Below are 18185 nucleotides of genomic sequence, written 5' to 3' on the forward strand. Positions count from 1 at the left end.
GCCAAACCAAGAGATCCCTCCGGGCGCTCCCGACCCCAGCTGAGCTGCCAGGTGTTGGGCCCCTTGCTGGGCCGGCCCCCTCCTGCGGTGTCTGTCCTGTTGAAGCCTGGGCTCTTTGAGAACCAGGATGGCCTCTGACCTTGGAGGGGTTCCGAGCTGCTTTGTCATTCATTTATTTGCCATTTAACAAGTACACAGGAAACCAGAGGTAAATTGAGGCAGGAGAAAGCACAGAGTACTCAGTTCCTCAGTAGGGAGAGGTGACCGGGAGTCCAGGCGGGTTCTGGGGAGAAGGCACTGTCTCTCTGGGGGGAGGGGCGGTCATCGGTGCCAGGGCATCGTGGCCCGAGTCCCTTTGGACACGTTCCAACCCTTCCTGGCCCAGGAGCTCCGGGGTCACTGCCGGCCGCTGGCAGGCAAGATTGCTCCCTCGCCCAGCGTGTGAGGTGGATGCCCGTGACCGGTCACCTGGCACTTCCCAGGGGGCACAGCCGGCTCTCTCCCCGCCCACTGGGGGGATCTGCCCATTCTGGATGAGGAAGGGGCCGGTCAAGATTTGGTCACAAGTGTTCCTGGGGGCCCTGGGGAGGCCCCGCCTGTGGGATTCTGGGCAAATCCTTTAACCATTTCCCCATCCCCTGCATAGCGTGGGCGTGCGGGTTAATGTCTGCTCCGGGAGCTTTCGGAGCCGTTTTCATCACCGTTATACAAAGAACAAAATAATTAGGGAAGACCTGGGGTGAGGACCACAGTGCCTGGCTGGAGGTCCCTGGGCGCAGGGAGCTTCTGGGGCCCGCATTGCCCCCCAAGCAGCGCTCCCCTCAGCCTCTGCTACTGATTGGGGCCAGCGTTCCCAGCACCTTCCTTAGACCAGGCCCTGGTGAGCACTGCAAGAGCCCTGAACTCCGCCCCGGACATTTGGCCCCAGCTTGGGGTGCAGAGCAAGCTCAGGGACCCCCCCAGGGGCAGCTGGCCCCCCTCTCTGGGAGCCTCGGTGGCTCAGACCTCTCCTGCTCCTGCCCCCCGGAGCCGGCCCGGAACCCTTCGGGGCCTCGGTCCATCCCCTTTTGGGGGCCTCGGTCCATCCCCCTTGGGCGCACCCAGCCAGAGGGGAGGGCGCCGGCTCTGCCAGGGACAGTCTCTGCCCTTCCCTCCCCCAGTGGCTTTCGCTTGTTTGAACAAGGAAAGAGTCCGGTCTCCGGCTGCCCTGTGGCTTCAGGTAGTTAATAAGAAGCCACGGGACGGGTAAAGTTTAGCGGGTCCTGGGTATAAAGGACCCCGGCCTCCTTGGGAGAGCTCGCACTCGGCCCTCAGCCGCCCCACTCCTTGTCTGACCCACGAGGCACGTCCAGGCCCCTCCGGGATGTCGCGGCTGGTGGAGTGCGTCCCCAACTTCTCTGAGGGGAACGACCGAGAGGTAAGAGGCTGGGCTTTCTCCCTGTGGCGCTCGGGAGGACCCCGGGGAGGAAAGGGGGCTCTGCTGGCCGGCTGTGGGGTCAAATCTTGGGGTGGGAGGACTCGCACCCAGCTCCCAGGACGTGGGCAGGCCTTCACTTCCTCCGCCAAGGGGGGCCCCCTGTGGGGTCCTCAGAGACCCCACAATTTTTAGTTTCATGTGTTGGAGTCTGTGGTTTTGTGCCTGGAGCTCCTCCCTTTCTCTCTCTGACCTCAGTTTCCTCCCTTGTAAAATGAGTGGTTTGGACTGGACGGCCCACGCCCCTCCCGGCACAAAGCGGGCCCCGGAGCCGGCTCCATTCCCTGGTGGGGGCTCCAGACGCCGACTCTGCCCCCTCCTGGGCACCCCCCCCCCGGGCTGCTGGCCGGGCCTGGCTCCAGAGGCAGCAAAGCCCTGGGAAAGGCCCGTGTCCCTGGGAGACTCTGCTCCCTCCTGGGACGTGGCCATCCTCAGGGCCTCTCTGGGCCACATGCGGGCCGGAGGTGGGACTGCCCCCCCCCCCCGCAGCCGCTCAGGGAATCTCGGACCGCTGGGGAAATCCGCCCCTTGTTGGATGTGGGGGGGTATCCTGGCTCTAGGCAGAAATGACCAGAGACCAGCTCATTGGCTTCCCTGAAACAAGCAGGGACTTAAAAAGTCTCTCCACGGCTCATGGAGTGTTTCTGGGGGGGGGTTGGGCCAGGCTCCCTCGCCAAGCCGGGATCTCCCCTCAGACGGGGTCTGCCCCCCCCAGGGGGTTAATGCGGATCCTTGGCCTTGGGCTCCAGAAATGGCGGCCATTGGCGGGCCGGGGACTCTCCCGCCTGATGCTCTTTGTATCTTGACAAGCCTGGGGGCTCCGGGGTGTCCCCATGAACTGCGGGCACAGGCTGGTGCTGAGCGGGCCAGAGGGAGGGAGGGAGGGAGGACTCTTAATCCTCCATTGCTCACAGGGTGACCTCTCTAGACCTCAGCTTGCTTGCCTCCAGGCTGGGGGGAGAGTCGCTGGTCTCTGAGGTCAAAGGATCATGCATAGCACCGTGTAAAGGGCCCCTGCACCCCTCGATCCTGCCCTGTGTGGTTGAAGTGAAGACCCGGCCCTCCCTATGAGAGGCAGGGTGGCCCAATGGCTCTAACAGTAGCCACCGAGGCCCTCCGGCCTCTCGGCTGGACGTTCCCCTCTGGCGAGCTGGGCCCTGCTGCACTCCAAAGCCTTCCTCGCAGGGTGACAGTTTGGGGGCTAAGAGATCACTATGGGGAAACTGAGGCCCAGGAGGGGGGAAGCCTGTGCTGGAGCTCCGACTCTTACAGGTCATCGATGCGATCGCCCGGGCCATCTCCCAGACGGCAGGCTGCGTCTTGCTGGATGTGGATGCGGGTCCTTCCACCAACCGAACCGTGTACACCTTCGTGGGCCCCCCGGAAGATGTCGTGGAAGGGGCCCTGAAGGCTGCTCGTGTGGCCTTCCAGCTCATTGACATGAGCAAACACAAAGGTGAAAGGGTACACGCCGGGCACCCTGGGAGGAAGCATGTGGTGCAGTGGGTAGAACACTAGGGCCCGGTCAGGGAGATCTGGATTTGAATCTTACCAGCAGCTTTGTGGGCCTTAACCCCTCCTGGCTTTCTTCCTGCTCACCTGCCAGGGGCCCACCTCGAGTGCCCTGTGTGCCCTTGGTCAGGACATGGCCCTTGGGCCCCTTCCTTGGTCCACTGAGGGCTGGTGCATCCTGGAGCATCCTTTCCACTCGAGAGCCTAGAGCTGGACAGTCCCTCGTGCGTCCCAGAAATAGGGAGGTGACGGCCAGGGAGGACGGGGACTGAGACAGGATCTCCGGGCTCTGGAGCTGTGGGCTCTGGGTGGGAGAGGAGCTCGAGCTCGATGGGGGATGGGCCCCACATCGTGGCGTTTCTGGATTTCTTGGACAATTTGTGAGCTTGGCACCTGCCTGGCTGCTGGACTGCACGTCATTGGGGCTGGAGGTGTGGGGAAGGTGGGGATGGGAGGACCAATGGCCGCCAGCTCCCCCTGTGCCAGCCTTCACAGCCAACCTGAGCAAACATGGCCTGTTTAATCACTAGCCTGGCAGAAGGCCACAGGCAGGAGCTGGAGGGGAGAAAAGTGGAGGAGGAGCACGAGATATTCACCAGACAGAAAAGTTCCAAAGTCCCCCCTGGGTGATGCTGACTCTGGGTCTCAGGGGGAGTGGAGTGATGGAGGGGAGAAGAATAGACTGAGAAGGATCTCTCTGTTCCCTGAGAATGACAAAGTCACCATTCCCTGGGGACCCAGAACGACAAGATTGCCGTTCCCTGGGGACTGAAGGGCAGCCAATCCTGGAATCCCAGACCACGAGATAGCCTGCAGAATCCAGAACTTCCTGATGCCCCCACCGCCCACCGTTGCCCAGACGTAGCTTTGATCCGCAGAGGTGACAGAGGAGCTGGGCTCCTTTTCATCTACTCTGTAATCTCTCGGAGCCTGTGAATGTCCTTGCCGCCTCTGTTCCATTACAATAAAAACTTCTTGATGGCAGGGGCTGCAGGGGCGCTTTCTTTGTACCCCTGGTGTTTAGTACGGTGCTTGGGATGTAGGAGGGGATTGTTAGGTTCTTACTAAGTGCAAATGAGATAACGAGATATTAGGTTCTTACTAAGTGCTAAGTCGGTACTTGACAATTCTCTAGTTCTGACCATGACTGGGAGTTTTACTTGTGAACTCCTGGGGAGGAGCTTGCATGCTTAGGGAGGAGCAAGTTCATTGGTTGAAGTAATTTTTCCCAGAAGCCCTTGCATTATCCCACGCCCATTATCTAGGAGAATAAAAGAGGGAAGCCAGTCTTCTGGACCAGAGTTGGCAGCAACTGGAGACAACGGTTCTCTACAGGAAGAAGAATCTGTCAGAAAGATTTGAGTTGACACAGCAGATCTCCCAGAGAGCGATTGGCAGCTTCTGGAGACAACAGCACATTACAGGGGATGAATTAATGAATGAAATGAAATGAATGAAAAGCTAACTCCTCCTGCTGAGACCATCTCCACCCGAACCCTGATAATAATAGAATAGGCGTTGCAAAGCCCATCCTTTACAAGATCTTTGTGAGATGATGGTTCCAGGATTATCACTCCCATCTCACAGATTCAACTGATGCTCCGAAAGCTTAGCAGAACTAAAGCTTTCAGGGACCCTAGAAGTCACCTTGTCCTTTTGATAGATAAGGAAACTGAGGCACAGAGAAAGGAAATCACACAGAAAATTGCTAAAGCTAAGATTCAATTCCAGATCTCCTGAGTGGGAAGAGGATGGGTCTTGGGTCTGGCAGCCTAGACCCAATCTCAGTGTGGCTCTCCCCTCTGCACCTGGAGGTAGGGAAGCAGACCCCTCCAGTTCTGTGCTTCTGTGATCCTAACTTTCTCCTCCTCTCTTTTCCACCCGTGCCCTGCCCCATTGCCTTGTCCATCTCCATCCTGATTCCACATATAGGTGAACATCCTCGAATGGGCGCCCTCGATGTCTGCCCCTTCATCCCAGTGAAAAATGTCACAATGGACGAGTGTGTTTTATGTGCTCATGCCTTTGGCCAGCGGCTGTCACAGGAGCTCGGGGTGCCAGGTGAGTCAGGGGCAGGAGACGAGGTCTGCTCTCCATCCTGGCTTGTTACCTGTTGTTTGGAGGGTCTTAAAACGTAAAAGTGGCCCTTATTTGGCCTCTAGAAGTCATTTCCCCTTCAGTCCCAGTCCCACCCTGGAGTCCTTCCTCAGAACAGACAGATCATGGTGACCTGATCCATCTTCCCACCTCCCCTGCTGTGTCTCTTTGGTTTTAGTTTTAGATCTTTTGGACCAAATGTGGCAATGACAGGGAACTTGGTGCTTTGTGTGTGGTTTTTAATTTATATTTGGCTAAGAACTGGGTACTTTGTTCCGGTTCCCCTTTCTTCAGCTGGTTTCAGCTCGGTCAAAGCTGAGGGGAGGCCATCACCAGGCACGCTGATCTAGCCACTTCATTTCCCTCAGATGAATTGGATTCCATTTAACAATGGCAGCCTCTTTTTCTTCTCCTTAATCTTGTGGGGGCCATGGAAAAAGCCTGTCCTGGACTTGACTGACTGCGGGACCCTAGGTCACTGACCCTCCTCTGAATCAAGTCACCCCTCTGGGTGTCCCCATCTTAAAATAAGGAGAGACACAAGCTGGCTTCCAGTCTCTTCTTCCTGAATCTCCTGTTTTTGTTTTTGTTTTTTTCCTAGCAGATAACAGAATTGCATCTCTGCTCCATCCCAGAGAGTGGGTCTAGTGGCATGCAGTCAGTCTGATCACTGTCATGGGGTCCTCTCACAGTGTCTGCTTAGATCGTCCCACATGGTCCCCTAGTGGCATCCCACAGGCTGTGCTAGGAGGCCCTCTAGTGGTGTCCCGCTAGTCTGACCACTATCCCGCAGTCTTTCTGTCTCCACAGTTTATTTGTATGGAGAAGCGGCTCAGCAGGAACAGAGGAGGACATTGCCTGCAATCCGAGCAGGCGAATATGAAGCTCTGCCTGAAAAGGTGGGTTCCCTCTGGGCTGTGTGTATGTGGGGGGAGCATGGAGCTGAGACTCAGAAACAGTCATCAAACATTAAGTGCCCCATTAGTTCAGTGAGGGAGACAACAAACAGCTATGAATAATGAGATGTATACAAATAAACTGGGGCTCCTCACCAGGGTCAAGGCGTCAGCTGGAGTGCATGGAAATGGGAAATGACTTTTGCAGAAGATGGGATTTGAACTGCATTTTGCAGAAGGCCAGGTGTTGATTTGCTGATGAGGAGCATCTTAGGCAAGGAGAGAGCTGGTGTGAAGGGGGGATTTGGGACTGAGCAGGGCCTGGTGTTCCTGGATCACAGAATATGAGAACAGTGTGGGATATGAAGGAGGCCTGGAGGGGGCAATAAAATTGGAAATATGGGAGGGCACCAAGTTGTGAAAGGCTTTAAGAGCCAAGAAATTTGATATCAGATCCTGGAAGTCATTGGGAGTCATAGAAGTTTATTGAGTGTGTGTGTGTTTGTGTGTGTGTGTATAGTGTGTATGTAGGTGCTGGGTGGGATGAAACAGTTAGACTGGTGCTTTAGGGAGCTCACTCTAGAGGGCAGGGGAGGCTGTATTACAGGGGAGAGAGATGAGGGAGGCAGTTGCCCCAGTGAAAATATGAGGTATTGAGAGCTTGGACCAGGATGTGGACAGAGCTAGAGAAGATGCTTCGGAAAGATGTGCCAGGGTGAAATCAACAAGAGATGTTGCTACAGAGCTGAAATCTACAAAGATGTTACAGATCTGAAATCAAAAACATAGAAGGTGAAATTGACAAGAGAAATGCAAAGGTGAAATCAATAGATGTTGTAAAAGTGAAATCTACAGAGATGCTTTAGAGCTGAAATCCACAAGAAATGTTTCAGAGATGAATCAAATGTGGAAAGGTGAAATTGAAAAGAGATATTGCTACAGAGCTGAAATCCACAAGAGATAGTTCAGAGATGAAATCAGACATGGAATGTGAAACTGACAAGACAAAGGTGGAATTGATAGGAGATATTGCAATAGTTAAATCTACAGAAATGCTACAGACCTGGAGTCCACAAGAAATGTTTCAGAGATGAATCAAATGTAGAAAGGTGAAATTGGCAAGAGATAGGGCAAAGCTGGAATCTACAAAGATGCTACAGAGCTGAAATCCACAAGAGATGTTCCAGAAATGAAATTGACAGGCCTTGGCACCACATGGGGGCAATGAGACAGTCCAGGATGAGTCCTAGGTGGTGAGCCTCAGGGCCTGGGAGGATGGGGAAGGTAAGAGGAGCAGGATTTTGGGGGAAAGAGAATAACTTCTGAGACAGAGAAAGAGGAGGCAGGGAGAGAGAGTCATGGGTGGGGGACAGAATTGCAGAACTGCATCATCTTAGGTCTGTGAAGGAACCTGAAGGACCAACTAGTCTCCCGTGTTCTCCTGATATTAGCTCATAGGAGCTTGACCAGAGTCCTGGGGTGGGAACCAGGGGAATTAAACTGCAATCTCACTTATGCTACTTTTGCCTGAGTGGTCTTGGGCTAATCCTTCCCTCTCTGAGCCTAAGTTTCCTCATATGTAAAATGGGGGTTTTTTGGCTCCAGCTCTGACTCTCTGGGTCCTTGGCTTGCTTGGTCTCCTGAGCCCTATCGCTTTGGGGTCTGGAAAGACCTGCCCTTTGTGTGCTTGGAAGAATGCTCAGATCCTAAAAGGCATGTGGAGAGGGACGGGCAGGGGTGAGGTGAGCAGGGCGAAGCCTGGTTTCCAGAGGCATGTCCTAAGATTTTGTGGCTGATAGACACATAGGTCCACACCCACTCCCCAAACTCAGGCCCTCTTACAATGCTGGGTTCCTGCACTCCAATGCACTTTGTCCTTACAGCTCATGAAGGCTGAGTGGGCTCCTGATTTTGGTCCCAGCACCTTTGTGCCCAGCTGGGGAGCCACCGTTACGGGGGCCCGGAAGTTCCTCATCGCGTTCAATATCAACCTTATCTGCACCAAGGAGCAGGCCCATCGGATTGCCCTGAATATCCGGGAGCAGGGACGGGGGAAGGATCAGGTGAGGGGATTTAAGGGACCTCAGTGGAGCTTCACAGAATCCTACCTGAAGAGCAGCAGAACCTCAGGAAGGTTGCCATGATGGCATTCGGCATTCGGCCTACAGAGGAGAGGCTGTGGGAATGCTGAAAATAATCCTGGCTGGGGACCCTCCTGGGGACCTGGAACACCCTCCTAGTCCAGGCTCTTTTGGTAGCTAGCTGTGTAACTGTGGGGCAGGGTCACCCCTCTCTGGGCCTCAGTTTAATAAAGAGTAAAATTAGGGTCTGAACTAGGCAGCTTTTGGGGCCCTTTCCATCTCCCTAGCTCAATGATCAATATGAAGGAGAAGAGCATTCTTGTTAGACATAGAAAGGGGAGGATGCTTGTCGGAAGTTAGGGCATGCGAGGGACGGGATGAATGAGTTGGTATGGCTCATTTTGCCCAATCTGTGACTGATCCAAACTCCCTTAGCCCCAAGGTCAAGGGTAGCACAGGGATGGGTGGGGGTTGGCTACTGCACTATTCCCTTTTTTAATACTTAAATCTGCTGAGATCCAGGCTGGAATTTGTGATAGTCTATGACCTAATATTGAAATCTACATTTTCTTTTCCTCCATATTTGATCCAATTTCTTCAACAATATTTAGTAAATAATGAAGCCTTTCTTCAGTTTTTTGCCCTGGGAATGCCATGCATCTGTTTTGTGCACTGACATGCGCCTCTCTTGTCTGCCTTTTGCTCTGTACACCCACGTCCTGCCTGTGCCAAAAGCCCATCAGGTACTTTTGTACAAAGCAGGTCAGGGCCAAACCATCCGATCCAAACGGCCTCTCGGAAAGGGACAAGGAAGCAGCCCTGTGGTGGAAAAGTCCCTGGGCTCAGTAATAAGAGAAAGGAAGTGGATTTATCACAGCCAGACCTTCTAGACAGCAAGGAGAGGGGCCCGCCTAGAATTTGTGAAACAGCTTTCCTTTTGTAGCCTGGGCGGCTGAGAAAGGTTCAGGCCATAGGCTGGTATCTGGATGAGAAGAACATTGCCCAGGTGTCCACCAACCTTCTGGATTTTGAAATCACTGCCCTCCATACTGTGTATGAGGAGACCTGCAAAGATGCCCAGGTGAGCCCCAAACTTGGCACAGCTGCCTGCCTATTGCCGTGCAAGTGAGCTCCAAACTTGGCACAGATGGCTGTCCATTGCCTCCCAGGGGAGCCCCAAAGTTGGCGCAGCTGGCTGTCCCTTGCAGGGGGCCAGTGCGGGCCCTCTGAGCCTTGGCAGTGCCTTGCTGACACATTTTCCTTCTGGCCTGCCAGGAGCTGAACCTGCCGGTTGTGGGCTCTCAGCTGGTGGGCCTGGTCCCTCTGAAGGCCCTGCTCGATGCGGCAGAGTTTTACTGCAAGGAGGAAAGCCTCTTCATTCTGGAGGAGGAGCACAAAATCCGTCTGGTAGGCCACATCCTGGCTGGGTTTAGCGTGAGCCACAGACTCCTGGGAAAGGGGGGGGGCGGTTCTAGCCACTGCCTTTTGCTATAAGCTGGGTGGGGGTCGTGGAGTCAGGATCAGAGCCTGGCCAACACCCAGGTTTCTAGCTCCTAGCCCAGAATATGGGGTTAGATACATCCTTAGTGTTAATGGTGGACAGGCCCTTCCAGGCAGTGCTTCTATCCCAGTGAAGGGACCCGGCCTTTCCATGGCCCCACAGCTCGTCCAAACGAGGAGCCTAAATGAACCCCTTGCCCCCCTCCCCCTTGTCCCTGGGCCTGAAGTCTTTCCTCTCATTCTGTACCCCTCCTCAGCCCCTGGGGACGCCTGGTTTGGGGGCCCCTGAGATCTTGTGCTCTCCCTCGGTTAACAGGGCGGCTCTGTGTGGTCTCTTATCATTTCAGGTGGTGAACCGATTGGGCCTGGACTCCTTGGCCCCCTTTCATCCAAAGGAGCGCATCATTGAGTGAGGAGCCCCATCTCACATGCTAGAGCTGGGGGGAAGGCCCTGACATCCTTTGTAGGCGTAACCCGTGGGCCGGCCCAGAGTTGGCGTCGACCCTCTGGCCTCCCCACATTTTGTGGGCCAGCCAGTTAAATGACTTTGTGACATCATAGAGCCTAGTTTTACAAAGAAGGGGACTGAGATGGGGAGGGAGGTGATCTGTCTGAGCTTCCCCATGGAGGCCCAGCCATCGGAGCAGCCTGGGTCCTCTGGCCCATGTTGGGCTCTGCAGGAGCCGCTCCCCATCCCTGAGAGAGGGTTCTGCCTCCTAGAGGTCACCATCCACGTGCTCCCTGGATGCCCGCAGCAGCAGCCCAATGGCCCCTTCCGAGGCTGCTGGCTCAGGGTCTGCACCCTGAGCTTAGGGCTGGGCACAGGGAGGGCACTGAGTGCTCCCAGCTACATGCTCCCTCTGTGGTGGCTCATGCTGATTCAGTTGCCATCGCCTTCAGGGAGCGAAGCACAGTGCTCCCCAGGGCGGCTCGGCAGGGGAGGGAGTCCTGGGGCCCTAGCTCATTTCTGTGGGCTTTGTGCTGGCCATCTCTCCTCTGTTAGATGGGGATGAGGATGGGTGGGAGATAGCACCTAGCTCACAGGGTGCCTGGAGGAGAGCCAGGGCCAGAGCTGTTGATGGAGCGCACATTCCCTGTGGCTCCTCTGCACCCCCTGCCCTTCCAGGGTTGAGTTGGGATGTCCAGATGCGGGGTTCGAGCCATGTGACCCTGGACAAAAGGCCTCCACTGTGAGGGGGATGTGCCTTCCAGGCTGGATGCCTTGGGACCAGCTCGCTCTTGGTGTTTGGGCAGGACTTTCCCTCCTGAAAAGGGGGTGGGAGGAGGTCCCAGCAGCCTTTACTTCCCTAAGTGTTACTTCAGTGGCCAGTCAGTGAGCATGATTAAGCACCCACTGTGTACCAAGTAGTTCACTACGGGGACACAAATGCTTCCATGGTGTATATTGGGCCCTCACTTTCCTCTTGCCTCTTGGCCCTTAGGTACATGGTTCAGGATGGTGCTGTGAGCGGGAGCCTGGTCTCCAAGTCACTTTGTGCTTTTGTCCATGATGTCGGGGCCCGTTCTGCAGCTCCTGGGGGTGGCTCTGTGGCTGCAGCTGTGGCCGCCATGGTAAAGAGTTCCCTGGCTGCGGGCCGGACCTGACTTTCTTCCACTCATACACTGACTGCTCCCTGGAGTGGTCGTCCCACCTTGGTTAGCCTTCTGGCTCAATCCAATTCAGCAAATAGTTATTAGGCCCCTTGGGGTGCTTCAGAAGGAAGATTAGGACGTTTCGGTGAGGGTGACATCCCTGCCTTCATGGGCCTTGAAGTGTCCTCCTCCCTAAAGCCTTCCTGGTTCCCCCAGAGCTAACCCATACCCTTGTGACTCCTAGTCAGAGCAACCAATCTGGTGATCTCCCTCTGGGTAATCTTTAAGTGACATTTGTCATGGGGCTTGTGATCTACTGGAAAATAAGCCAATTTCTTCAAATAAATACAAGAGCAAAGTATGGGGACCAAGCCTGAGATTACATTGGTGTTGGAAACTGCCTGGGGTTAGAAGCTATCCCAAGATGGACGGCCTGCCTGGATGGGTCTATATATCTGTTTCTATATCAGTTGCTATATATCTATCTGTTTCTGTATCTATATATCTGTTTCTATATCTATATCTGTTTCTATATCAATTTTTATATCTATATCTATATCAGTTTCTATATCTATATCTATATCTGTTTCTATATCTATATCTATATGTTTCTATATCCATTTCTATATCTATATCTGTTTCTATATATCTATATCTGTTTCTATATCAGTTTCTATATCTGTTTCTATATCAGTTTCTATATCTATATCTGTTTCTATATCAATTTTTATATCTATATCTTTATCAGTTTCTATATATCTGTTTCTATATCTATATCTGTTTCGATATCAGTTTTTATATATCTGTTTCTATATATCTATATATCTGTTTCTATATCAGTTTCTATATCTATATCTGTTTCTATATATCTATATCTGTTTCTATATCAGTTTCTATATCTATATCTGTTTCTATATCAGTTTCTATATCTATATCTGTTTCTATATCAGTTTCTATAACTATATCTGTTTCTATATCTATATCTATATCTGTTCCTATATCAGTTTCTATATCTATATCTGTTTCTATATATCTATATCTGTTTCTATATCAGTTTCTATATCTATATCTGTTTCTATATCAGTTTCTATATATTTTTATTTTAAATTGTTTTGGGCGGGGGAGGCTGGTGGATAGAGAGCAAGAAGACAGCTCCAGGTGCAAATTTTTCTTCTTAACACTGGGCCAACTTCTTCTCAAGGCTCTGGGACCTAGATTCTAAGTCACAGAGGGAGTGCTGATCTATTTCAATGGAGGGTTTTCCTCATTTAGGAGTTCCTGAGACCAATGAAATAAAAAAAAATTGGTGTGGGTCTTTTTTGGGAGAAATTGACTGATTTTCTAGCAGCACACTAGCCTAGGGAGGAGTCGCCTCTACATCAGACCCCAAATTAATCTCCTTTTCATTAGGCTTTGGAGGCTGCACTTTAGCCTTAGCTGCAGAGAGGCGATCCTCCCAAACTCTACATTGGGTGTTTCCTGAGGACCACCTACCAAGGTCCAGCTGGCTCTAGCTTCCGGTCTTTGTTGGACCTTCCCTACCTCCATTACTTAAGCCCCACATGGTGAAAGGAAAATGGGCTAGTAGAAAGAAGGAAAGCAGTGGGTAAAGGCCACGTCTCTTCTCAGGGGGCGGCACTGGGCTCCATGGTGGGGCTGATGACCTATGGCAAGCGGCAGTTTGAGCACCTGGACCCAGCCATGAGGAGGCTCATCCCCCCTTTTCATCAAGCAATGAAAGAGCTGCTGGTGATGGTGGACACGGACTCAGAGGCCTTCAATGGCTACATGGCAAGTGACACCTCCTGGGAGTAGTCTTTGGACTTAAGGGAGAGGCTTCATTCAGCCCCTGGGAAGCGCCGGGCATCCTGGGTGATAATGGGAAAGGGCTTTGGGCTAGAGAGAATAAGAGCTGGAGTGGAGGGCCGAGGTCTCCTTTCACTGACCAGAGAGCTCATGTGGGCGACCAGCCAGAGCTGAGACCCAGGTCAAGCTCCTCAGAATGCAGAGCCAGTGCTCTAGGCCTGAGACCCAGGCTGGGAGTGTTTTGGCCATAGCTTCCTGGTCAGGCCAGAAAGTGATCCTGAATCAGGGGTTTTCCCAAGTTCCCAGTATCCTTTGCACCCCCCTAGGTGGTTTCTCAGGCCTTATTGACTCCTCCTGGCTGTGCTGCCTGGGGGCCTGCCTGGCGTCTGGAATTCTTTCCCTAATCAATCTACCTGATCCAGCTTGTCTGCAGCAGCCCCATTCCTGGAGCCCCCCTGGAGTTGTTACTTTTCCCATCAGTAAAATGGGCATCATTCTCTTTTAAATGATGGGGTCTTGTCCACTCTCCACCATGAGCTGAGCCCCTTCCCCCCAGGGTTGGCTGGGGCCATTCCGCAGTTGGTCACGAGGTTGTTCCTGATTACCCCCCCCCCAGAATTTTCTCTTCTGCCACAGCACAGGCCCTAGAGGCAGGGGCTCAAGATTCGGTGGAGTGCTTGGCGCCCACCAGGCCTGGTACCACCTGCCAGCTGGAAGGCTGAGTGACCCACTGCTTTCATGGGGTTTGTCTCTTTTCAGGAAGCGATGAAGATGCCCAAAAACACGCCTGAGGAGAAGGAAAGGTGGGTACAGCGATTCCCATTCTGGGGAGACGGCTGGGAATCTGCTGGGAACTGGTGGGGAGACACAGGCAACGAGGGAAGGGTTTCTCCCCAACTTTTAGAGTTCCATGACCTGAGCGAGATCGACATCCTGGCAGAGACTTAGAGTTCTTGCCAAATCATTGTAAGGGGAAGAGCCCTTTCCCAAGAGACTGGGTTCTCCGTCTGCAGAGCTTTGGGAAAACAGATCCTGGGCAGACAGTAGCCACCCTTCCGTGGCTCAGATGCAGGCTGGTGATGACATGGCTGCCCTCTTTCTCTCCAGGCGCTCTGCTGCCATGCAGGAAGGACTCAAAAAGGCCGTTGGCGTCCCCTTGGGTCTGGCACAGAAGGTGAATGCCCTGTGGCCCAGCGTGAAGGAGATGGCACGCTACGGGAACTTCTCGTGCAAATCGGACCTGCAGGTAGTGCCTGGGAGCAGAGCTCCCCCTCGTATCCCCGAGGAGACATCATGGGGAAGGGGCGAAGCTCTGCCAGGGCCTCCTGGGTCCCCTTCAGTCCCAAACACCTCTGGCCGGGCTTTGCCATAAGCTGCCCGGGGCCGAGGGCAAGTCAGCCGCCTCGGGACTTTGTTGAGATGGGTGAATGAAATCCAAGGTAGTCACACGGTGAGGGAGTTTGGAGGGTTCTAGGTGTAGAACTGGAAGGGACCAGGGAGAGACTCAGCTCCCTGTGGCATGTAGATGGAGATGGCCCAGGGATGGCTGCCCAAAATGGCCACACTCCGTCAGGTGGCCAGAGCCCTGGACTGTCGTCCGGAGAAGGTTCCCGTACCCCGAGGCCCCCCCGGCTTGGTGGGAGCTGCCAGACTTGAGTCTGGCTGCTGATACCCCCTGAGAGTCCAGGCCCCCCCAGAAGCCATGTGGGAAAATCAGCGCCCCTGTCCTGGGCTGGTACCAAAGACTTCAGCAGGGACTAGAAGCCCTGGAGGGCCCAGGAAGCTCTGGACATTTCAGGCCTGCACTGGGACGTTGGGCCAGGAAGAGTGGCTGGAGAGCTTTCCCAGGCAGCCGAAGTCAGTGCTGGCCGGCCCCCCGGCCCCGGGTGCGAGCCTGTGTGTGTGTGGGGGGGGGGGCGGGGATTAGGGCTGCAGCGGTGTCCAGACCAGAGGCCTGAGCAGTGGAAAACCAGACTTAGGAACCCTGCAGCCTGGCTCTGGGCTCTTTAGGGACCTGCGTCAAATGAATTGGGGAATGCCCCAAAAAGGGGGCCCCGAGCCTCTGCAAATCATAGTGAGGGGCCGGCGGAGCCCCCTGAGCCCAAAGGGCTGCCTGGGTAGTTCTTCCCCCCCACCCCATGATGCCATTGAGGCTGGAGCTGAGACGCAGCCAAACAAGCATCCTTGGGAGCAGAGGGACAAAGAGCGCCGACCAATGTGCCCCAAGGGCCGGGCCCTTCTGGGTGGGAGCAGGAGCAGGCTCCGGAAGCCCCGCTGCCCCTCCAGGAGTGTGTCCGTTTTGTGGATGAAGAAGCCGGGCCCAGAGAGGGGCTTGCCAGGAGCAGGGCCGGGCCCCGGAGGGAGAGGAGAAGGCCCGGGGTTCCAGGACGCCTCTGTGCCCTGTTGCAGGTGGCGGCCAAGGCGCTGGAGACGGGCGTTTGGGGCGCCTACTTCAATGTCCTCATCAATTTAAAGGATGTCAGTGATGAGCGCTTTCGGGCCCAGGTAGGAAGTGGGGCCAGGCCCCTCCCTCAGGCTGATCGGGGCCTGCAACGAGGGATTCTGGGAATGAGAGGGCAGAAACCTCAGGTCCTGTTCTCCAGATGTGGGGGGTCCTTCCCTTTCCTGGCTCCCAGCCCCCCCCCCAGGAGCCCTGGGTAATGGCTTTCTCCTCCCGGGGACACTGAGTCTGCACCTCACTTCCGGCCTTTGAGCTGGGAGCTAGCCCACAGCTGTCCTGGGGGGATGTGCTTTTTTCTGGGGCTCCTGCACCCAGTGAAGGAGTCCTTGTCCAGCGACTGATGCTCCCTCCCACCTCCGGTCCTCAGTAAGGGTCATCCAGCCTTTGGGGGACGGCGAGGGGGAGCAAGTGGTCCATGCAGGGAGCGCCCCCCAGGGGAAGGGCCCGGTGGCAGTCACCCCAAGCAGAGGGGCCCAGCCTTGGGCTGCTCCCTTCTCTGTCCTTCACACCCCCCCAGCCTGTCCTGGGGGCCCCAAGGTGCAGGAGCCTTGGAGAAGGGCCTGCCAGCCAGGAGCTCCCCTGCCACGGGGCAGTGCCGGGCCTCTGCCCTCGCGTGCCAGCCCGCTCCCCAGGCTTGTGGATCCCAGCTGGCAGGGGGTTCTCGGTACCAAATGGCCTGCTGGTGCCCAGAATTCTGTGCCATGCTGCCCCTGTGCCCACTAGAGGGAACAGGCCTCAGATTTGGAGGTGGGCGAGCTCCCTCCCAGCCTGGCTGTGGCCCGCCTCATGTCACATGGGAAGGGAGCCCCAGAGGGACATTAGACATTCTAATGTCCCCACCTCCTGGACTCCAGATCCAGCCTCCCCCCCTCCCCTTGGAGGCTCCTCGGTTTCCTTCAGCGCTCGCTCTGGGCGTTGCCTCCTCCGGGAAGCCTGTCCTGGTTCCCCCCAATCCTCCAGTGAGCCCCTGTGGGACACCCTCTTCCATGCTCAGGACCCCCCTTCATGTGTGAGCTGAGGGGGGGGGGAAGCTCCCTGAGGCCGAACCTTCTCCCCACCCCCCAGTCCTCCCCTTCCCCATCCCAGGTCAGGGTTTGGGGCCTGGAAACTCCTTCACCTTCAGTTACTCCAACACGTCCCTGGGCGCTTCTGGGCGCTCCTCAGATGGTCCAATGGTCGCTGCTCCTTGCGCAGTCCCGTGGTGGGCGGGGCACTGAGGGCGCCCGAGGGTCTCTCCCTGCACAGCCCAGAGGAGCCTGGAGCCGGCCCACGGTCCTGATGCCCCGGGCCTCTTGCCCCCTTCTGTCTCACCTCTGGCTTGCTCGCTGCCCTCCCCCGCCCGGGACTTGGGACGGAGCCCCTGCTAATGTCCCAGCTCTGGACGAGCCGAGGAAAGATGGGGAGGGTGGCCCTGGCATCGTGGGGGGCCGGGTGCCCATCCCACCAGTGCCGAGGCCGGCTTCCAGGCCCGTGGCCGCCCTCCCTCCAGTGCCGGCTCCCTTCCTTCCTCCCATTCTGGGCTGCTGGGATTCCTTTTTGTTTTCTTTTTTATGTTAACTTGTTTCTGAAAATGGCTTAATTTATCCCGTCCAGATGCACGCAAACATTTCTCACCTCCTGGAGGAAGCTCAGAGCAGCGCTGCCTCCGTGCTGGAGTCCCTGGCATCCCGGACAGAGTGAGAGCCATGCTGCCCGCCAGCCACGAATGCCTGGCCCTGCGCCAGGAGCGGCCCTCAGCTTTCCCCCCACACCAGGGGAGGGGGGCTTAAAAATAAAGGGGCTCCGCAGAGCCCACCCTGAAACTCTGCTCTTTTTAAAGTGTTTAAAGCATCGGTAAAGACTTCTGAAGATCCAAAAGACGCCACTGCCTTCTTCCTGCTCTCTCCCCCCTCCTCTTTTCCCCCACTCCCTCCCACTTCCTTCCTCTTCTTCCTCTCCCTCCTCTTCCTCCAATCTCCCATCTCTCTCCCACCTCCCACTTCTTTCCTCTCGTTCCTCTTCCTCCTCTCCCCCTCCTCCTCTCCCCCTCCTCCTCTTTCTCCTCCTTCTCCCCCACCTCCACCCTCCTGGACCTCAGTTGCCCCTTGTGTAGTCCAAGAGGGTCGGACCCAGGGCCCTCCCGGAGCCTTTCCCTCTGGCTCACCCCCGTCCCAGCACAAGTCCAGGCACTCGGACCATTCTGGGGGAGTCGCCCTCAGCGCCGCCCCGGGGTCACCTTCACACAAAAGCGGATTTCCTGGGCGCAGCGGTCCCAGCAGGGCCCGGTTTCCAGGCGAGGGCACTGACCTCTGAGGGAGACTCGCCCTGAGGAGGGGGTGGGACCGGCCAGAGGCTGACCTGGTGACTCACCCCCCACAGGGAGTGTCTCCCCCAGGGGCCCCAGGGAGGAGGCCCTAGCTCCCCCCAGACCTCTAGGCCCTGTGAGGCTGGTCTCGTGCCCAAGAGGGGCCGATCCTTAGCCTCCGGGCCAGCTGGGAGGCTCCCCTGCTCCTTGTCTACACTTGGGGCGCGGCTGAGGGGAGGAGGAGCAGGGGCTCTGCTTCATAGTGCCCGGGTCATCATGGGCTGTGACTGCCCGGGGCTCACTGGCCTCGGACCGCCCTGGCTCACACAGGCCCCCGGGCTGAACTCGAACTGCTGCTAATTGGAATAAAGAATGAAAAGGGAGCATGGGGAAGACCCTACTGTGCGCAGGGGCTGGGGGCCAGAGGATGACCGTCCCTGCCCTCACGGAGCCTCTGCCTCCCCCCCCCCCCCCCTGCTGT

At 55.8% G+C, this 18185-nt stretch overlaps 1 protein-coding gene across 3 annotated transcripts; it reads left to right on the forward strand.

Annotated features, from left to right (window-relative positions):
• The first annotated feature begins 1250 nt into the window (after positions 1–1250).
• On the forward strand, positions 1251–17222 carry FTCD (formimidoyltransferase cyclodeaminase). Of its 3 annotated transcripts, none has more exons than XM_074264499.1 (14): positions 1251–1417; positions 2747–2930; positions 4919–5047; positions 5894–5982; positions 7863–8042; positions 9004–9141; positions 9336–9467; positions 9908–9969; positions 11003–11154; positions 12757–12944; positions 13719–13762; positions 14067–14205; positions 15369–15464; positions 17014–17222. In XM_074264499.1, the coding sequence occupies exons 1-14, from the start codon at positions 1364–1366 to the stop codon at positions 17098–17100; spliced, it is 1674 nt and encodes a 557-aa protein (XP_074120600.1). In that variant the 5' UTR covers positions 1251–1363; the 3' UTR covers positions 17101–17222. The 3 variants fall into 3 exon arrangements, with proteins under 3 accessions (XP_074120600.1, XP_074120602.1, XP_074120601.1); XM_074264501.1 differs by having other exon boundaries at positions 11003–11132; positions 12783–12948; positions 13723–13762; XM_074264500.1 differs by having other exon boundaries at positions 11003–11132; positions 12783–12944.
• The last annotated feature ends 963 nt before the right edge of the window (positions 17223–18185 follow it).

Source organism: Sminthopsis crassicaudata, chromosome 4 (assembly GCF_048593235.1).
Source record: "Sminthopsis crassicaudata isolate SCR6 chromosome 4, ASM4859323v1, whole genome shotgun sequence".
Lineage (NCBI taxonomy): Eukaryota > Metazoa > Chordata > Mammalia > Dasyuromorphia > Dasyuridae > Sminthopsis > Sminthopsis crassicaudata.